Here is a 16,438-nt window from a genome sequence, read left to right on the forward strand (position 1 = left end):
TGTACAATGTAAATGTAGGGCCTTCATGTGTACATTGTACATGCAGTCTTATGTACAAATTGTGGGCCATGAATAAAATTGTATACAGGGATATGGCTTCAGCTCCTTCTTTACAATTGCAGTAGAAAGAAGATTTTTACACTTGTAAGCAGAACCCCATTCCCTCAGATCACAATGGCCTACAGTATTATCAGTTTATTTTTAGCCCCCATTGATGGGCCAATGTGTGGCTTAAGTGATTAGCCCCTAGATTAATGAGCTTAGCAAAGGCTCTATTTGTTGGAGATTACCTGTATTCTGTAAGCCACATACAGTACATGTACATGTACATTTACAGTACATTTACAGTACAAGTTGATATCATGGTATACATGTGTAGAAAAGTGGCTTTGTTTTTTTAGTATGTTTTATCCAAGAAATAACCATGATTTTAAAAAAAATTGTGGATATTTTGCATTTAATGTAATTAAATTAAAGTTTTACAGTACTGCTGTCTGATATGCTCTTTAGAAACATGATCAGTTGACAATGAGGCACATGCATGACAATTAACTTGTTTTTGTTTCGCTTTCATTAAAAAGATTTACCCTGTATAATTAAACAAAAATCCCCTTTTTGTGAGGGAAGGGGAGGGGGGGGGGGGGCAGGATTCATACAATGATCAATGTATTGATTCTATGGAGATTGTTATTCCTTGATTTTATTGTTTTATTATTTCATTTGATATTGTGAGAAATATCTTTACCTTTTGCGTTGAACTCAAGATTACCTTTAAATACACAGAGATCTAGAGGAACACCTTCTCCTGCACAGAATAGAAAATCATTCAACCCTCTCAAAATATGTTATTAATCATCAACTCACATTGACAATGACTTGTGTTGAAAGGAATGTGTTGATATCTGTTAGCCTTTTAAACTTGAAACCGATCTATAGAGAACAACTGTGGGTGCAGTGTTTATACAGAGATCATGCTAAGGTGTCGAGCCTGTATTTGAATACCAATGTGATATGTACTTTTGTATACTCACCAGTATGTTTGTATGTACAGTATATGTACAGTGTATGTTTCCAATATCTGTGCATAAGACTTAATATGGCCCCCCAAAACAAAACATGTTTTAATAGCGTCCTGCCTTTTTTGAAAAATAGGAAGAAGGAGGCCCCTTTTTTTCTTCTTCTTCTTCTTCTTCTTTTTCTTCTTCTTTTTTCAGAATGGATGCTCAGTACATTTCCCCTGATGTCCAGCCAACCGGGCTATTTTTAAAGATGGCCGTCAGCATTTATGTTTTATTAAAAAAAAAAAAATCAGCAATACATTTTTCATGCTTTTTCTTTAAAAGAAAGCAGGCGGCCTAAAAAAGGAAGCAGGCGGGGACGCTAAACATGAATTTTGTTTTACTTGGCCTACATAACGCCCTTCATGCTCTCAACAGACACAATTGTACTTAGTAGTAGTGCATGTACATCGTAGTCAATGTACACAAATTTATACAGCATACATGTACATGTATGTATCATCAGTTGCCCGCAAGAAGGCCTTATGAATATAATACATACATGTACATGTACATGTACATGTATGTATCATCAGTTGCCCACAAGAAGGCCTTATGAATATGATACATATACATGTACATGGATGTTCATTTATTGTCTATGGGAGTAAGAGCCTTCTTGCAGGGCAGTCCGGCAATATGACCTTATTTACCAAGTGGTTCAACTTACACAAGGATGCATATTAAGTTCATACACATGTACACTAAAAATACAGCTAGGAGAGAGCTGTTGGTAAATGATGTTCTGTTTACATTATATCTTTGATACTGTGACTCAGTGGATGCCTACACCCATTGCTGTACTAGAGGAATTTCATTCAGCTCCGGCCTTATTTGCATTCTGATGACCGAATGCTGAACAAATAATTGCTCTTTTGAAATCACACACATGAAGAATATTAGTAAATTATTTACCAAGTAGGCTTGGGGAATTTTTATATTGAGGTCATCAGTGTTTGATGCATACTGTACATGTATATACAAGTGTATGTAAGAAAGTATCGGAGGCTAAAAATAGATTTAATACAGATTTACATCATGTATACACGTTGGGCAAAAAATGGACAAGCATACCGACTGCAGAACTTTACATGGTAATGTACATCTACAGTAGATTTACATGTATACTTATTGAAAAAAACCAAAGCTTTCATGATTATATTTTATCCAAGTATTAGATTATTTCCAGATATTTTTTTCTAAATTTCAATCACATTGATTGTGGATTGCAAATGCCAGAAAAAGTTAAGTGAATTTAAAATTCTCATCAGATGATTTTTATCTCAAGTCTGAGAAAAACCAATACAAATTAGTTTATTAAGTTGTGAATTTTATATTTACATGTACAACTTAGTATCATGTGTATATAATATATTCCTACATAAATTGGTAACTGTAAGATTTGCTTTGCAAACATACACTTTACAAACCCACATTTATGATTCAGCAAGAAGTTTAATAAAGGGATTAAACAACAATATTTGTGAATTCCTGTTCTGGAGTGAATTCCGTCAAGTTATTATCGGGAGAACTTCGCTTTTATTCACTCGGGTTTAAATGTATGAATGGTATTGAAGAAACAAATTCTATATCAATTGTGTCCTGATGTGAAGTGGTCTTGAACTGAAATGCAAATAGACTTGTGTAAACACAATAGCACAATAAATACATGTACAACTGTACATCTACTGTGTATTCGAAATGTAGGACATTGGGTCAGTTATATGCAATAAAGTCTCACAAATTTGGGGGAAAATCTTAATTGTTCCAGAGCAGTGTTTACATGTAATATGCATGGATTTGCAGTATTTATTGGCAGTAAAATGTTTTTTTTGAAAAAGTGCTTCCTGTTTTGGACAGAGTACAACCAAATAATGGGAATACTTGTGTTGAAACTGAGAGATTTGTTATCAGTTTACAAATGTACATGTAGTGTACGTGCAGGCCGCACCTTTACGCTTCTATCATTAACAATGTACATTGTAATTACAATGTAGGCAAATTATATCTATATTTAGTTTAATGTAAAGATTACCAAGAGTCCTTTTCAGGACTCCTCGATCCTCCCCCTTCTCTCACATGGTGCAACCGCAAGCCTATGATATCAATTCTTTTGTACACACAGCAGTACAAAATATTTGCTATTGAATTATGATGTGTTCTACTCGCAAATATAAGAAGACATGTTCGTTTTGCGCAAAGGGAATGGAGATGTTTTTCATTCCATCACAGGCCCAAACAATTTGTAACTCCAGGGGCTGTAACCCAGATATTTCAATACACTGCCTAGCATGTTTCAATCAATGAAGATGGCATCTGAAGGATACATGTACATGTAATGTTTGTATCTATAGGTCTATTCAGACTAGGGGAAATTTAAAGAAACTTTGTATGAGGTATCAATATGAAAGGGGCATACATTACTTGACATTACAACATTCAATACCAGTATACACTACAAAGAAACGGCATTTAGTTTGGAAGTTCATATGACAGCTGGCCAATTATCAGTGCATGCTCATGATAAGCCCTACCCATACATTTTTGTGTGTGGTACAACGTTCAGAACTTCAGATGACTCTGGTACTTGTTTGAGTTGTTCTTTTCAAAACGATGCTCAAACATGATGTTTTGTAAATATAACATTCGGACGAGACAAAAATGTTAAATACTTATCATAGATATATGGTTTTCATACAGCTACATGAAAGTCAATACATGAATGTACATGTGCATGTATATAAAATAATGTTGGTAGTCTGAATGAGGTTATTCTGACACCAGAGGGGAGATAGTGTCCATGATTTATGACTGAGCGAGCGACATCTGTGTTGGGGTGCAGATGATATCTCAACTTGAATCTGAAGCTTTAGTCAGAGGTTCTTGGCATTCTTCGAAAGAACACAAACTTAATATCTCTGGTATACTGTTTTCACACTGGCAATATTTTGCTTAACCCCGTACTATAGGTGGGGTTAAGGGGGGGGGGGGGTCTTAGCCCCACCTATAGTACGGGGTTAAGCCTATTCCACTTTCTGTTCAGACTGGTTTTTACCAAAGTGGGCTAAAGTTGGCTAACCCCACCTATAGTACGGGGTTAACTAACCCTGCTAAATAGCAGGGCTAACTCCGCAATTGTGGTGCTAACTCCTGCTAACCCCGCAATTGCGGTGCTAAGCAAATGAATGAGAACAGAAACGAAAAATAGTCCGGTACTACGCAATGGAGCATATCGCAGCTGGCCAGATGCGAAGTATGTCCAATAATAACATTCACGATATCCAGGGTTAACGAAATGCAATGAGAACAGCTGGAATTTTCTTATTCCGGAATAGGCGCTAGTACGGGACTAAAAACAGCGAGTGTGAAAAGCCCAAAAAATAGTCCGGGGTTAAGGATAGTACGGGGCTAAGCAAAGTACGGGGTTAAGCAAAACCAGTGTGAAAAGAGTATTAGTGTACATGTACATGTACATGTAGGATATTGACCTCCGAGCATTAGTCGCTGTAGCATGTTCGTAGAACTGTCCTTCAGGGAGTTTAGAAATAGTAATACCATTAGTATTAAAGTCCATAGTAAAACTAAAACCTATTATCTATATCAACAGACTGGATCAGCCTGCAGTGATTAGCTGATTCAGTGTTCCATATCTCATATCCCTCTAGATACTCTTAAGTCCAGCCCAGTGTCCGATTGATTTATTGATCCCTGTAACAGGAGACGCTCCTTCAACCGTGAGGAGAAACATGACTGTCATTGTTTCCGATTTTGAATCAGACGTTTGCCGGTACAGTCGGGCAAATGGAAAAAAAAATAGACCGCCTTACATTTTTGTATGTATTGTAACGAGGTATATGTTTTGACAGGTATCCCCTGTGTGGGGTACATGAAGACACTCTCGAAGGTTTTCTTATTGTCTTGTGAGCCACCTTTTGTTCATCTTGTTCTTTTATGTTTTTGGAAATGTTTCCTGTGAGTTTATAATTTGTCAACGGTCAAACATTTATTGGCAGTAAAAGAAGATGAGCCAAATTTGATGGATATTATTGTATGACCTACATTGTTGTTTACATGTACATGGTTGTTTACAATGGTTCTGTGTTGGGAACAAGATACATGTACACAGTGTATATAAATGAAAACATTAAATACTCTTGAGGCTACATTGTATTTCTATGAACATCTACACTGTATTATAGTAGTTACTGATTGATACAACTGTGAATCAGAATTTGTTAAATCATGTCTTGGTGTTTGTTATTTTACACACATTTTTAAAAGTCCATACAGTTTATATGATTCATCTAGTCAACAATGCTCTGTTTGGGTCAATTAAAGAGTACTAATTAAAAAACACAGTATCAGATTTTCTCTTTTACAAGGAAAACATTTTCTTTTCAATTTGTACTTGAAAATATATTTTGTTTAATATTCTGTGTCTCAGAAGAATCTGCATTTCATTCTGTTGTGAAGTCCTTCAATACCCACATGCATTGCATTGACTAATTCAATTTTGTAATACAATTGTAATTGAAGCCAGAGTCCAGTTCAACACAAAACCATACTCTTCAATCTGCGAGGGCAGGCAATGCACTACCAAGTGCCTTGTTTACAAGTGCCAAAAGTGGCAAGAGAGTCCATTAGTGGGACTGTTCATTCCATGTTCCAATCATACAAGCTTCATTTCAATAATGTGCACTCGTGCTGAGCTTTAACCATTAATTTTTCTCGGCCTGCCCCAGGGCACGGAATTCCAGGGCGCACAATTTTGCACCTACTGCGATCTGTGAAACAGCATCATACCCTTCATGGCACTCAGATGTTTAGCCTTTAAACCAAGCTTGTAATTTTTAAAGGGGGAAGGCTTCAGGGATTGACATGCTCAGGACATACATTTTTTATTTGTATTTTGTTTGTCGCTTGGATATGGTTGGATGCATGCATTATAAATTAGACCGATATAGCTTTCTCTTTTTATGATATTCCAACTAAAAATGATCCAACCCTAAAAAGTCTGAAAGGACAATCATATTTTACAGTGGTATACCGGTAAATGTCCAACAAGATACATGTAAGACCCCTTATGATCATATACAAATATTGTAGGAGTAAAAGAAAATAAACAACTACAGATCAATATCTTACATTTTTGTCTAAAGTATTTTAAAAATAAAACAACAACAACAACTACAAACTGTATACAGTTGTGCATTTATGATTGAAATTTACACATTGCATACATACTGTACAATGTACATGTACATTTTATTATTGGGAGTACCGATAACAGTTTTCTTTGCTGAGCTAAGTTTTATGACATTTCTTAAAAACATTATTACAAAAAAAAAGACATAGTGAACATTATTTTTCTTTGATCAAAAGTGAAAGTCTTAGGATTTAAACATCATTAGCTGTCTAAGTATGAAGATGTACATTGTACTGTATATCATTAGTGTACATGAAAGTGCAGATGAATTATTAAATCTTTATCCTTGCAGTATCTATACTTCAGTTTCAGTGAAGTTTAAGTAGGGACTTATTATCAATTAAAACTGTGGGTGTGCTGATTGGAAATTAAATTTAGCATGTCAGGCTGTACTTCAGAACTTGCAGACTGGTTTTAATTTTTCCATAAAATCTGCACTGTTTCAGTTTCCCATTTTAAAGCAGATGTCTTTTATTTCAATTCAGACGTAAATATATTATGGTACAATATAATGTACAGTACACATGTACTGTATGTGCATTAAAAAATATGGTGCAGCCTAATATAAAGAATAACAATGTGTCTTTCTTTTCTTTTCTTTTCCAATGTCAATTATTACTGTCAACAACTTTACACAAGTCCGGCCTACAGTATTTTACCTGTCTAAATACAACATTTACTGGTTTATTTTATTGGTATCCAAATTTCACTAATAGTTCTGAAGCATTTTAATAAAGTGATTACAATATCAATCATTCATGGCAAAAGCTGTTGATGCTCTTTCAGTGATTTGCGATGATTTTACAAATTGACTTTAATAGCTGTCTGTCAAGTACCAGTTCCAGGTATTCCCTTGGGACATATTTGTATACTTGAAGTTACAGATGATCATACAATTTTATCATAGGTTCAGGGAAAAATGTGTACCGTTTGCAAATCTTACTTAAAAATTTATTGTTGAACATGTTTATTAAGCTTTTCTAGGGTAACAATTAACTGTGTTATAATTTTTAATGGGGGAATTCTTTTACATGATAGCATTTTAGGACAACAATATTTCGTGGCAGAAAACGTGCACAAATTGCAAAAAATTAAGCATTTGTCAATTGTGGCATGAAACTTTTGCAAATCCGATCTTTACGTGAAATGTCCAACCATTTCATGAACATAATTTTTCTGGCTTTATAGTATGCTACTGGGTTGAACTCCTTGGCCCGTTACTTTGATATTATTTTTTAATTTTTATAAAAACTGGTACACCTGTCTTCTTGATGAGTTTGTATTGCTTTAAGGGCAATTCAAGTTTTATACAAGTTGAATTTGTGAATGCAGAAAAGTCACAGAAAATGACAACAGTTTGAAAGAAGTTGGACAAATTATAAGAACAAAAAAATGTTTTGAGAGCTCAGACCGCAAAGCATGTTTGTCTCCCATTAATACAATATGTTCATTCAACTGGTATAATAAGAGGACATAAAGTATGAATTTCCATTTTCCGTCAATAATTATACCCTCAGGCTGAACTCAATATCTATTGTGGATGGAATGTTGTTATTGGTCTTTCAATAAAAAGAAAAAAATTGTATTGTCATCCTTTTGCATTGTCCATCTACTGTTTGTAGGCCGAAACGACAGTGACCTTTACCAATTTTGAAATTCCCATACGTGTATAATGATGATATGATCTGAATCTTTAAAAAGTTACATCTTACATATTTTATTATTTTACCCGAACTTTCACCCATCTAAAAATGTTTACATTGCTTGTACATTGTAATTCAGTTTTTTTCTTCAACTGGTTCGGTTACTTCTTTGGGTGTTCACTACTTCAACAAACACAGAGAGAAAAGGAACAGAAAATGAACTTTAGTTTATACACACTCTCTCACTTGCTCCATTTACTTTACATCACATTTCACTTCTTATTTCCACCTTTCAATCGAGACTTGCAGCAGTTACAGTAAAAGCCATAAATACCCCTCATTATGTAATTCTCTTTGAACACAAACCTCTTGACCTGTCTGAGTAGTCCAGCACTAGTCTGTAGGGTGCAGACCTGGTCAGTTGTATTACCTAAATGATACCGAGCACTGTCTGAAGATAGAGACTATGCAGGATGCATTTTTCTATTGCACCCTATAGGCTCTGTACTTCTAAAAAAATTGACATAGCCAGAGAACGACAGAGATAGGCTTTGCTCAAGATTTCATGGATTTGTGTTTAAGTGTCAGATTAGAGTTTGTGCCTGCAAACTAGTCCATCACAGCCTGCGCAGTGGTTCACCTAGTGTGAATGAACCCATTCTTCTGTACCCTTCCTTAATCCTACCTCAAAGGGGCAATGACAATGGGTCCATCCCCCTTTTTTTTCTCACTTTTCCTTTCAAATCACCCAGGTCATATAAGGGATAAAGTCCTTTTTGTGTTCGGCTCCAGTGTCCCTCGGCTTGATATAGGGCTTCACTACACTGGAGGTTGATACACTCTAGGAACTAATACTCAAGTCCTAATGATGGGATTTAAAGGCAACATTTAGGTCTGATTGTGAAATGTATTTTGTCTGTTGGGAGCCAGAAAGGCATTAACTTAGTGTTTTTTTTTTCTTCCAATACTAATAGTTAACATCCTTCTGGCTCTGAAAATTTGAAGGAGAAGCTGATTGAAAGTTAATCTTGATATCATGTATCATCATACATGTACATTGTAGGGCTGCTTTGACTTCTTAAATGTAAAAAGATTAAGAACAGACAAACAAAGGATGAAAGTACCAACATTTAGAGCCTAACACATCCACATATTAAAAAATAGAAGATAAAAGGTGTAAATTTGAGAGATTTGACAATGTTTAATGATGTACATGTGCATGTTAGAGGAATTTGCTTAGAGTGTACTTGCTATCTGAATTTGAAAAGAGATATGGTAGTGCCAGCCCATATAACCATTTGTAACTGTTCTACATGTATGTAAACAATCAAAATATGAAAAAACTCATCCTTTTCCCTCTCTCTCTCGATCAACAGGTGGGGAGAGCGACCCCCTCTCGCCGGACCAGAATGACGCGCCCCCACCCAAGCCCAACCCTAACAGCCGCATCGGTGCCCTGGAGAAGCAGCTTAACATCGAGATGAAGGTGAAGCAAGGGGCGGAGAACATGATCCACATGTACTCCTCCGGACCCACCAAGGATCGCAAGCTCCTGGCTGAGGCTCAACAGATGCTCCAGGATAGTAAGACTAAGATTGAGTTCATCCGCATGCAGATCTTGAAGACGCAGCAGGCGCAGCAATCGCGGCAGATCCCCACCGGGGAGAAGGAGGCAGGGGAGGTCTCTGATATGGGTGAGTTGGAGTCTGCATGCATAGACTATAATTTTACACCAACATAAATAAAGGTTTTGTATATATATGGTAACCCAGGTTCCCAAATGGCTGGGACAGGCCCCCCCCCCCCCCCCCCCCCCATTGCAATAGAGCTTTGAATGTTCAGACCCTGATATGTGCAATGACTGACTTCCGTCTGCAGCTAGGTAGGTTGTAGCAAAATTCAAGTTTGAAGGTGAAGCCACTGGAAGATTTCAGGGGGGATGGGGAGGGGGCAATTATGCTGTGTCCCCTCCCGTTTGAAACGTGAGCGGTATCCCTTTATTGCAAAAGTCCAAGTATGTGCCTTCTTCCCATATGAATTTTTTTCCTTTTTTTGTTTGTCTTGTCATCAAATGTTATGAATATTATGCCCCTTCTTTTTCGAAATTCCGGATCTATGCAACCTTTACAGGGACATGTAGTGCTGGTGAGATGAAATTCTAGTTGACATGAGAAGGATGCTTGCTTTAATTTCAGTTTAAACCCTGTTTGGTGTTCATCACAAACAGGAGTATTGCCAGATAGCTAGCCTCGTGACTCCTACAGTACCCCTGACTAAAGAGAACATTTTGTAGTACTTAGGTGTATCCAGATCAATTTTTTTTGTTATTGACCAGGGATGGGAATATTTTTGATTATTCATGGAGGAAGGCATTTTATTAGTATCAAGGATTTTGAAAGATGAGAATGATTTTATAAATGACATTCAGGAATGTATAGTTATTTAACTTTGGGAAAAATACCTGCCAGTATGTTTACAGAATACAAAAATAAACAGCCTGTCTGCTACTAGTGTAGACAAAAATGCAATAAAACCAGTGCTTGCTAAACTACTTCTACAGTGCTTGTCAGTACTGCGTTTCAAAGGTACAGTCAAACCTGCTTTAGCGACCACCTGTATAAAAAGACCACCTGTATAATAAGACCACCTGCCTAGAAGGACCTCTTTTCTTGTCTCCCTTCACTATACCAATACAAATATTGAACATTTTGACATGCATGTTTGTAACAGTACATAATGTTTACTGTAGTTGAAATGTTTATCGTAATGTCAATATTTTGAGTTCAAATATTTGAAAAAAAGAACCCTGAATGCTTTAGGAAGGAATTTAATTCATACTACACTATACAGCAGTATAGAAAAACCCTGAATTCTTAGATTAAAATTTACACTGTATCTAGTAGGCTATTTCAAAGAAATTCCATACCCATGTAATTTGTGAGTTTATTGCCGCAAACAAAAATGACCATATAATCTTGTTGTTACCTTATGGGCTAATTTTCAATCTTTAAAGCCCCACTGTCCTACTTGTAGCTACTTGCTCCCTCTATATAGAAAACTTCCCCAATCTGTGCCTGTTGGTCCCCCATGATCCTCTTTTTCGTATGTTAGTTGAGAGCTGAGTTAATGAGAAAGCCACCTGTCAGTGACCTCGCTGTGTGGTCTAATCCCTTCTGGCCAAGTAGTGTTGACGGTCTTTAAGCTAGAGTACATGTACAAACTGACCAACTAAAATCTTTCATACATTTTGTGAATGATGAAAATTCATCATGGGTTTCATGTTGAAAAATGAGTGAATCTATCACAAATTCACAACATACAGTATTACTTCTGCAATTCACAAAAGTTTCTTGCCATAGAAGCTTTCAAGTGAGGAAAGTTTCTAGATGTTCATGAGTACCTTTAAAACCTTGGAAATGACATTGTTTACTACTGACTGGCTTGATGCCTTCACTGTGTCTATACTTCATCCACTTCATCCTCCCTCAATTTGACCTTTTGACCTCAAACTTGACCTCTCCATTCCTGAGGCGTTTATGTCATGTTCTGTCTTTTGATTATGTGTCATCGCACCAACAATATGATAGCCGCCTACTCTACCACTCTCCAGTGTATGGAAGTGTTTGGATTTGGCACTGCATATATGGAATTGTTCATTGAAATACATCAGTCACTACACTTTACAGTGTAAAAGTACATACATGTATTTTAACAAGTTCCAAATGTATTTCTGCACTTTGACAGTGATGTTCAAACTTACCCTTTACCCCCCCCCCCCCTTCATCTGTGATGAGTTTTTTGAGAGCTTAGGGAAGTACATGTAGGCTACCCAGTCCCATTAGTTGCTTTTGTTATTTTTATTTTCTTCAATGGAATATGCATTTTCCCTTAGAAATTCTCTCCTGTTTGTTTGTAGTGTGTCAATTGAAGTTAAATCCCTAAAGTTCTACAATAACATTGCATTATTACATGTTTTTCTGAACCTTCCAAATATGCAAAATGAAGTATAATCATAACAAATTGGACTTGATGAAAAATTGCATAATGCATATTTATTCTCTGCTACCCATTTCTTGTTGCTTTGTTTATACCTCCGTCACAACTATAAACAAACTCATGCCGGCTGATTTTCTGCCAGTCGGGGTAATGTAATTTTTTTTGGTCGTTCTGTTGTCGATGTGACTCAGCTCGGTTGCTATCTGTAACAGTTGAAACATTTTTAGGTGGGATGAAAATGGGTTTCAAACTTTGTTTAGTGGAATCATGGACTGGTCCATGGTGGGATGCATGAATGTCTGTGTGTGTCTATAAGCAGGACAATAACTGGACACACCTATGGACCCTAAAGCCTTCCGTCTTTACAATACAATGCTGACATGAATGGCATAATTATGGAGCTTACAGTTTGTGGTTGGGTCCACAGTGAAATTCCCTGACAATCTGTCTATGTGGTTTCTCTTCATTCAATCCTTGTAAGTTTTGGCCTGATTCACTCTGTAGCGTGGCTACCAGGGTATAAAACAATAATTTTCTACTCAATGCCAGTATTATTAATGTGTACATGAACAGTTGGCATACAGTTGTCCCTAGATAGCAAACATACTGCTCCAGCTCCTACACACAGATTATTGATAGAGTTTTAGCAGCATTCCCTGTCTTTGGTCCAGCCTAGATCAGTTTTACTGTGGTTTTACACATGAATATACATGTACATCTACATGTAACTTTATGTACACTGTACATTATACATTGTACATGTACAGTACATGTATGTGTAGGCCTATATAATGCAGCATGTGTACAGGTGTATGTTATAGGTCCCCCCAAAATTAAGGTAATACTGCATGTCCCATTTGCAGGCCAACAAGCATTTTATACAAGGTTCGTAACATTCCTTATACCAGTAGTCTGAATGGGGTATCAGGCAACTCTCACCGACATCCTGCTCACAAAGAAAGATCGATTAATTATCAAATCATTTAATGATGTATCTTAAAATTCCATCCTATTTCATTGTCTCTTTATTGTACATGTTCATGTACTTCAGTGTAAATATTGTTTTAGAAAAACATTTCATGAGATTCTGAGGTGCTTGCTATTTATCAGGTGTCGTCTATTGACACTACACGTACACGTACATGTAACTCAATCACAAAAGTCAGTAATCTGTTCCTCCTCTACTATTTGACTAGGCTCCAATCAACATTCCATATTTAATTTGCGTTATGATTAATAATTAATCTGTTCATACAGGGCCTCCTTTGTTCGCAAATGTGTGAAATTGAAAAGAATTTAGTGTGTTGTCAGATAACATCAATATGGTCCTTATTTTTCTTTAGGTTGTAAATGGTCTGATGACGTCATAAACTGATGCCGCGATGCTCATATAATTTGTGGCCTAGATCCATATTATTAATTGCATTGTGCACTCTTTTGCAGGTCAAGTGAAAAGGGGCAAATTTTTGTAAACTTCAATGAATATTGATGGACTTATTTTTAGATTTAGGTTAAAATCAAACATATTGCAGTCGACTTCACATCCAATGGGGTGAAGGAAATTCAATTTGCATGAACAATTACACATGGGTTTATCTGCAAATATAAATTGTATTAATATTTCCATTGCGCATGAACATAAGGCCTTTTGAATTTTGATCTATATATAGTATAGCATTTTGTGGCAAGTGAATGATTTCTCTTTTGTTCAATCTACACTGACTGGATTCCAATAAATGACTATAACACTAATTATCATGATTATTGAACAGTACCAATTATTTTTTTCTTTCCTGATATCACTTTAATCAAGTGACTGGAATGCGATTTCCTGTCAATGATCAAACCATCATAAAAGTTTAAATCCCCCCCCCCCCCCACACACACATGTACATGTACATGTAGGATCCTTTCTACATGTTCAAGCATTTTAAAAATTTATTTCTTTATTTCTTTATTTACTTTTTTTTTGGGGGGGGGGAATTTTTGTTTGACCCCCTCCCTTGCATTACTGCATTGATAATTTTGGATAGTGAACTGTGAATATCATTTGTTTATTCTTTTTCAGCCCTTATTTGTAAGATTCGGTATTAAACCCATTGTATTATGAGCCCAAGCTGCCCAAATTTGTGGTACGCTGTGGTACGCTGTGGTACGCTGTACAGCTTATGAAAGTAAATTTAATTAATCTGAACTTGGACATAATTATCATTTAATGTACCCCTTGCTACATTAACCATCTGTTGGAAGCGTCACAGTTAATTGAGGGTGCATGATTAAAGGTTCTGTTTAACTTTTTAATGATGATAGATTTAGTCTGAAGCAAGATAATATGTGTGGTAATTATTATCTCAGGAAATTTCTCTGAAATGAACACCCTAATTTTGATGAACGTGGAATTAAATGTATTTGGATAATGGTATCAATAGATACTCATTGAAAATAAACATTGTTTTTCTATTTTTAAATATTAAAGCTCATCTGTACTAGTTTATATGAGGGATTAGTCCACCCTGCAAAGTCACTGGTCAGGTGGTTATCTCATCAACTCGGCTCTCAATGTACATGTAAGAAAAAGAGGATCATGGGGGACCAATGGTCACCGATTGGGCATTGTTTTTTTATATAGAAGGAGCAAGTAGCTACAAGTAGTACAGTGTGGCTTTAAATCAACAGAAACTTAAAAGAACAACATTTTGACTACTTGCATGTCCATGTGTAGTGTACGTGTATGACCATTTACAGCACAATGTGAAAATATTATACATTGTAGTACCTTTTTGGAGCATATCCCAATGTATAGGCTTAGTGTGCCCCATGAAAAGTAGATGAATTTGTTCAATCCCGGAAAGGCACTAATATCCTTTGGCAAGGCATTAATCAACATTTGCCACTCAATACTCAAGAGAGAAATGGGGATCCGGTAGGATGATGAAAGCATTTGTGTTAGTAATCGCCTACCGGTATGCCCTCACGGTGACCATATCGTACAGTGTAGGAATACTCCCCAGGGAGTGGAGATGGTGCACATTGTGCGTGAATGAATCGGATGACCAGGGTAATAATATCTGTAAAGCCCTAGAGAGGGTACTCCTTATTAAGTGCTATATAAATCCAGATTATTGTTATTATACATGTATATGTGAACGAGGCCTATTAAAAACTGAATAATGATGTATAAAAAGTAGAAATTAAAGTAAGTAAGACTTGAAACCAAACTAGGGAGCTACATGTACACATGTATGTCTGAAGGGTTTTTTCTGATGGGGGATTTATTTGAACTTTGACCTCGTACAGGGTCAAGTAATCCATCAGTCTGACTGAATAGTCTTTTCAACCAATACCCAATAGCATACAAATCCTCTATCACCTTTGACCTTGAAGTACTATAACAAAGGAAGTATAGTTGACAGGCCTACCTGTTTTGGACAGTGTAAAATGCAAAGTAGATTTAATACTCTGTTCAAGATTACTCAAAATAAACATGCTTATATAGGCGAGCTGTTCGTATGGTTGACATTGAAGAGTTTCAAACAGACACACAATAGTTGATCAAAGAGTTGTTTCACAATGCAATAGGCAGTGACCCAAAGTACACAAACGGTACTACTGTGTTGTAGTTGTTTACATCCAGAAATCTACTCATCTGTAATAAACACCTGTCTTTATCAATGGCCCTTTAGTACTGGTGCAATGCTTTTACTACTAGTATTAATCATATTCCCTTGTTAGTATCCACACAATCCGGGCCCTGCATATTGCATGATATGTAGTGTAGATTTCAAAGGAATTTGGCAGTTCTGCTGAGGAGACTACAGTGTATGCGTCTGGGTTTTTTTCCATCTGAGTCCAATCTCGATTTCAAATAAAGGCATTCTTTGGTGATTGGCAGTTTGGACCTTATCCCCTCCCAGCAAGCAATCATATTTCTGATGTGTTTTTCAGTGAGCAGACCACATTTCTAGCCATTATTGACTTTCAGTTTGCATGTATGAATCACTCATATCACAGCCAAGGAGGTTAAAGTCTTGGCATGCCTGGTACCACATGTTTGTGCATACATGTATCATGTGCTAACATAGGCAGATGAACAATGTCGCTTTCTGTCAGAGGGAATGTGGTTTGAGTTGCTGTGACAACTTGCTACAGGGAGCTTACCAATGTGAAGCTAGGAAGAGCATGGTTTTAGACGTTTGAAGAAATCCGCTGACATTCCTGGAAAGAAGAGTCACTGGTTGAGCATTTGTTGTTGTGGTTCATCTTACTTACAAGGAATCCGTGTCTAAATGATGAGTGAAACTGTCATCTGTTGCTTTGGAGTTTTTGTAGCAGCTGAAGTGAAGTCATTCAACTATTTGGCGGGTGTTCAGAATCTTTTGTACCAACGCGACTACATTAGCTAGAAAATGGCAGGGGGTTTACTTCTGATGTGGAAAGAAAACATTAAAAAGTCATAAGTATATTGGAGGCCATAATTGCAACTTTTCACTTATTCTATTGATTGGATCCACCTCAAATGCTTGATTCTGTTACTA

At 36.5% G+C, this 16,438-nt stretch overlaps 1 protein-coding gene across 2 annotated transcripts in view; it reads left to right on the top strand.

The window, feature by feature from the left end:
• The window catches only part of LOC582022 (serine/threonine-protein kinase N2), a 65,716-nt gene that overhangs the window by 13,462 nt on the left and 35,816 nt on the right, over window positions 1–16,438 (top strand). For both annotated transcript variants that reach the window (XM_030997862.1, XM_030997861.1), the window contains exon 3: window positions 9,284–9,601. In XM_030997862.1, the coding sequence (XP_030853722.1) occupies window positions 9,284–9,601 (318 nt within the window). The remainder of the gene's footprint in view (window positions 1–9,283; window positions 9,602–16,438) is intronic.

The sequence above is a fragment of the Strongylocentrotus purpuratus genome, unplaced genomic scaffold, assembly GCF_000002235.5.
Source record: "Strongylocentrotus purpuratus isolate Spur 01 unplaced genomic scaffold, Spur_5.0 spur5_scaffold_4, whole genome shotgun sequence".
In the NCBI taxonomy this organism is placed as follows: domain Eukaryota; kingdom Metazoa; phylum Echinodermata; class Echinoidea; order Camarodonta; family Strongylocentrotidae; genus Strongylocentrotus; species Strongylocentrotus purpuratus.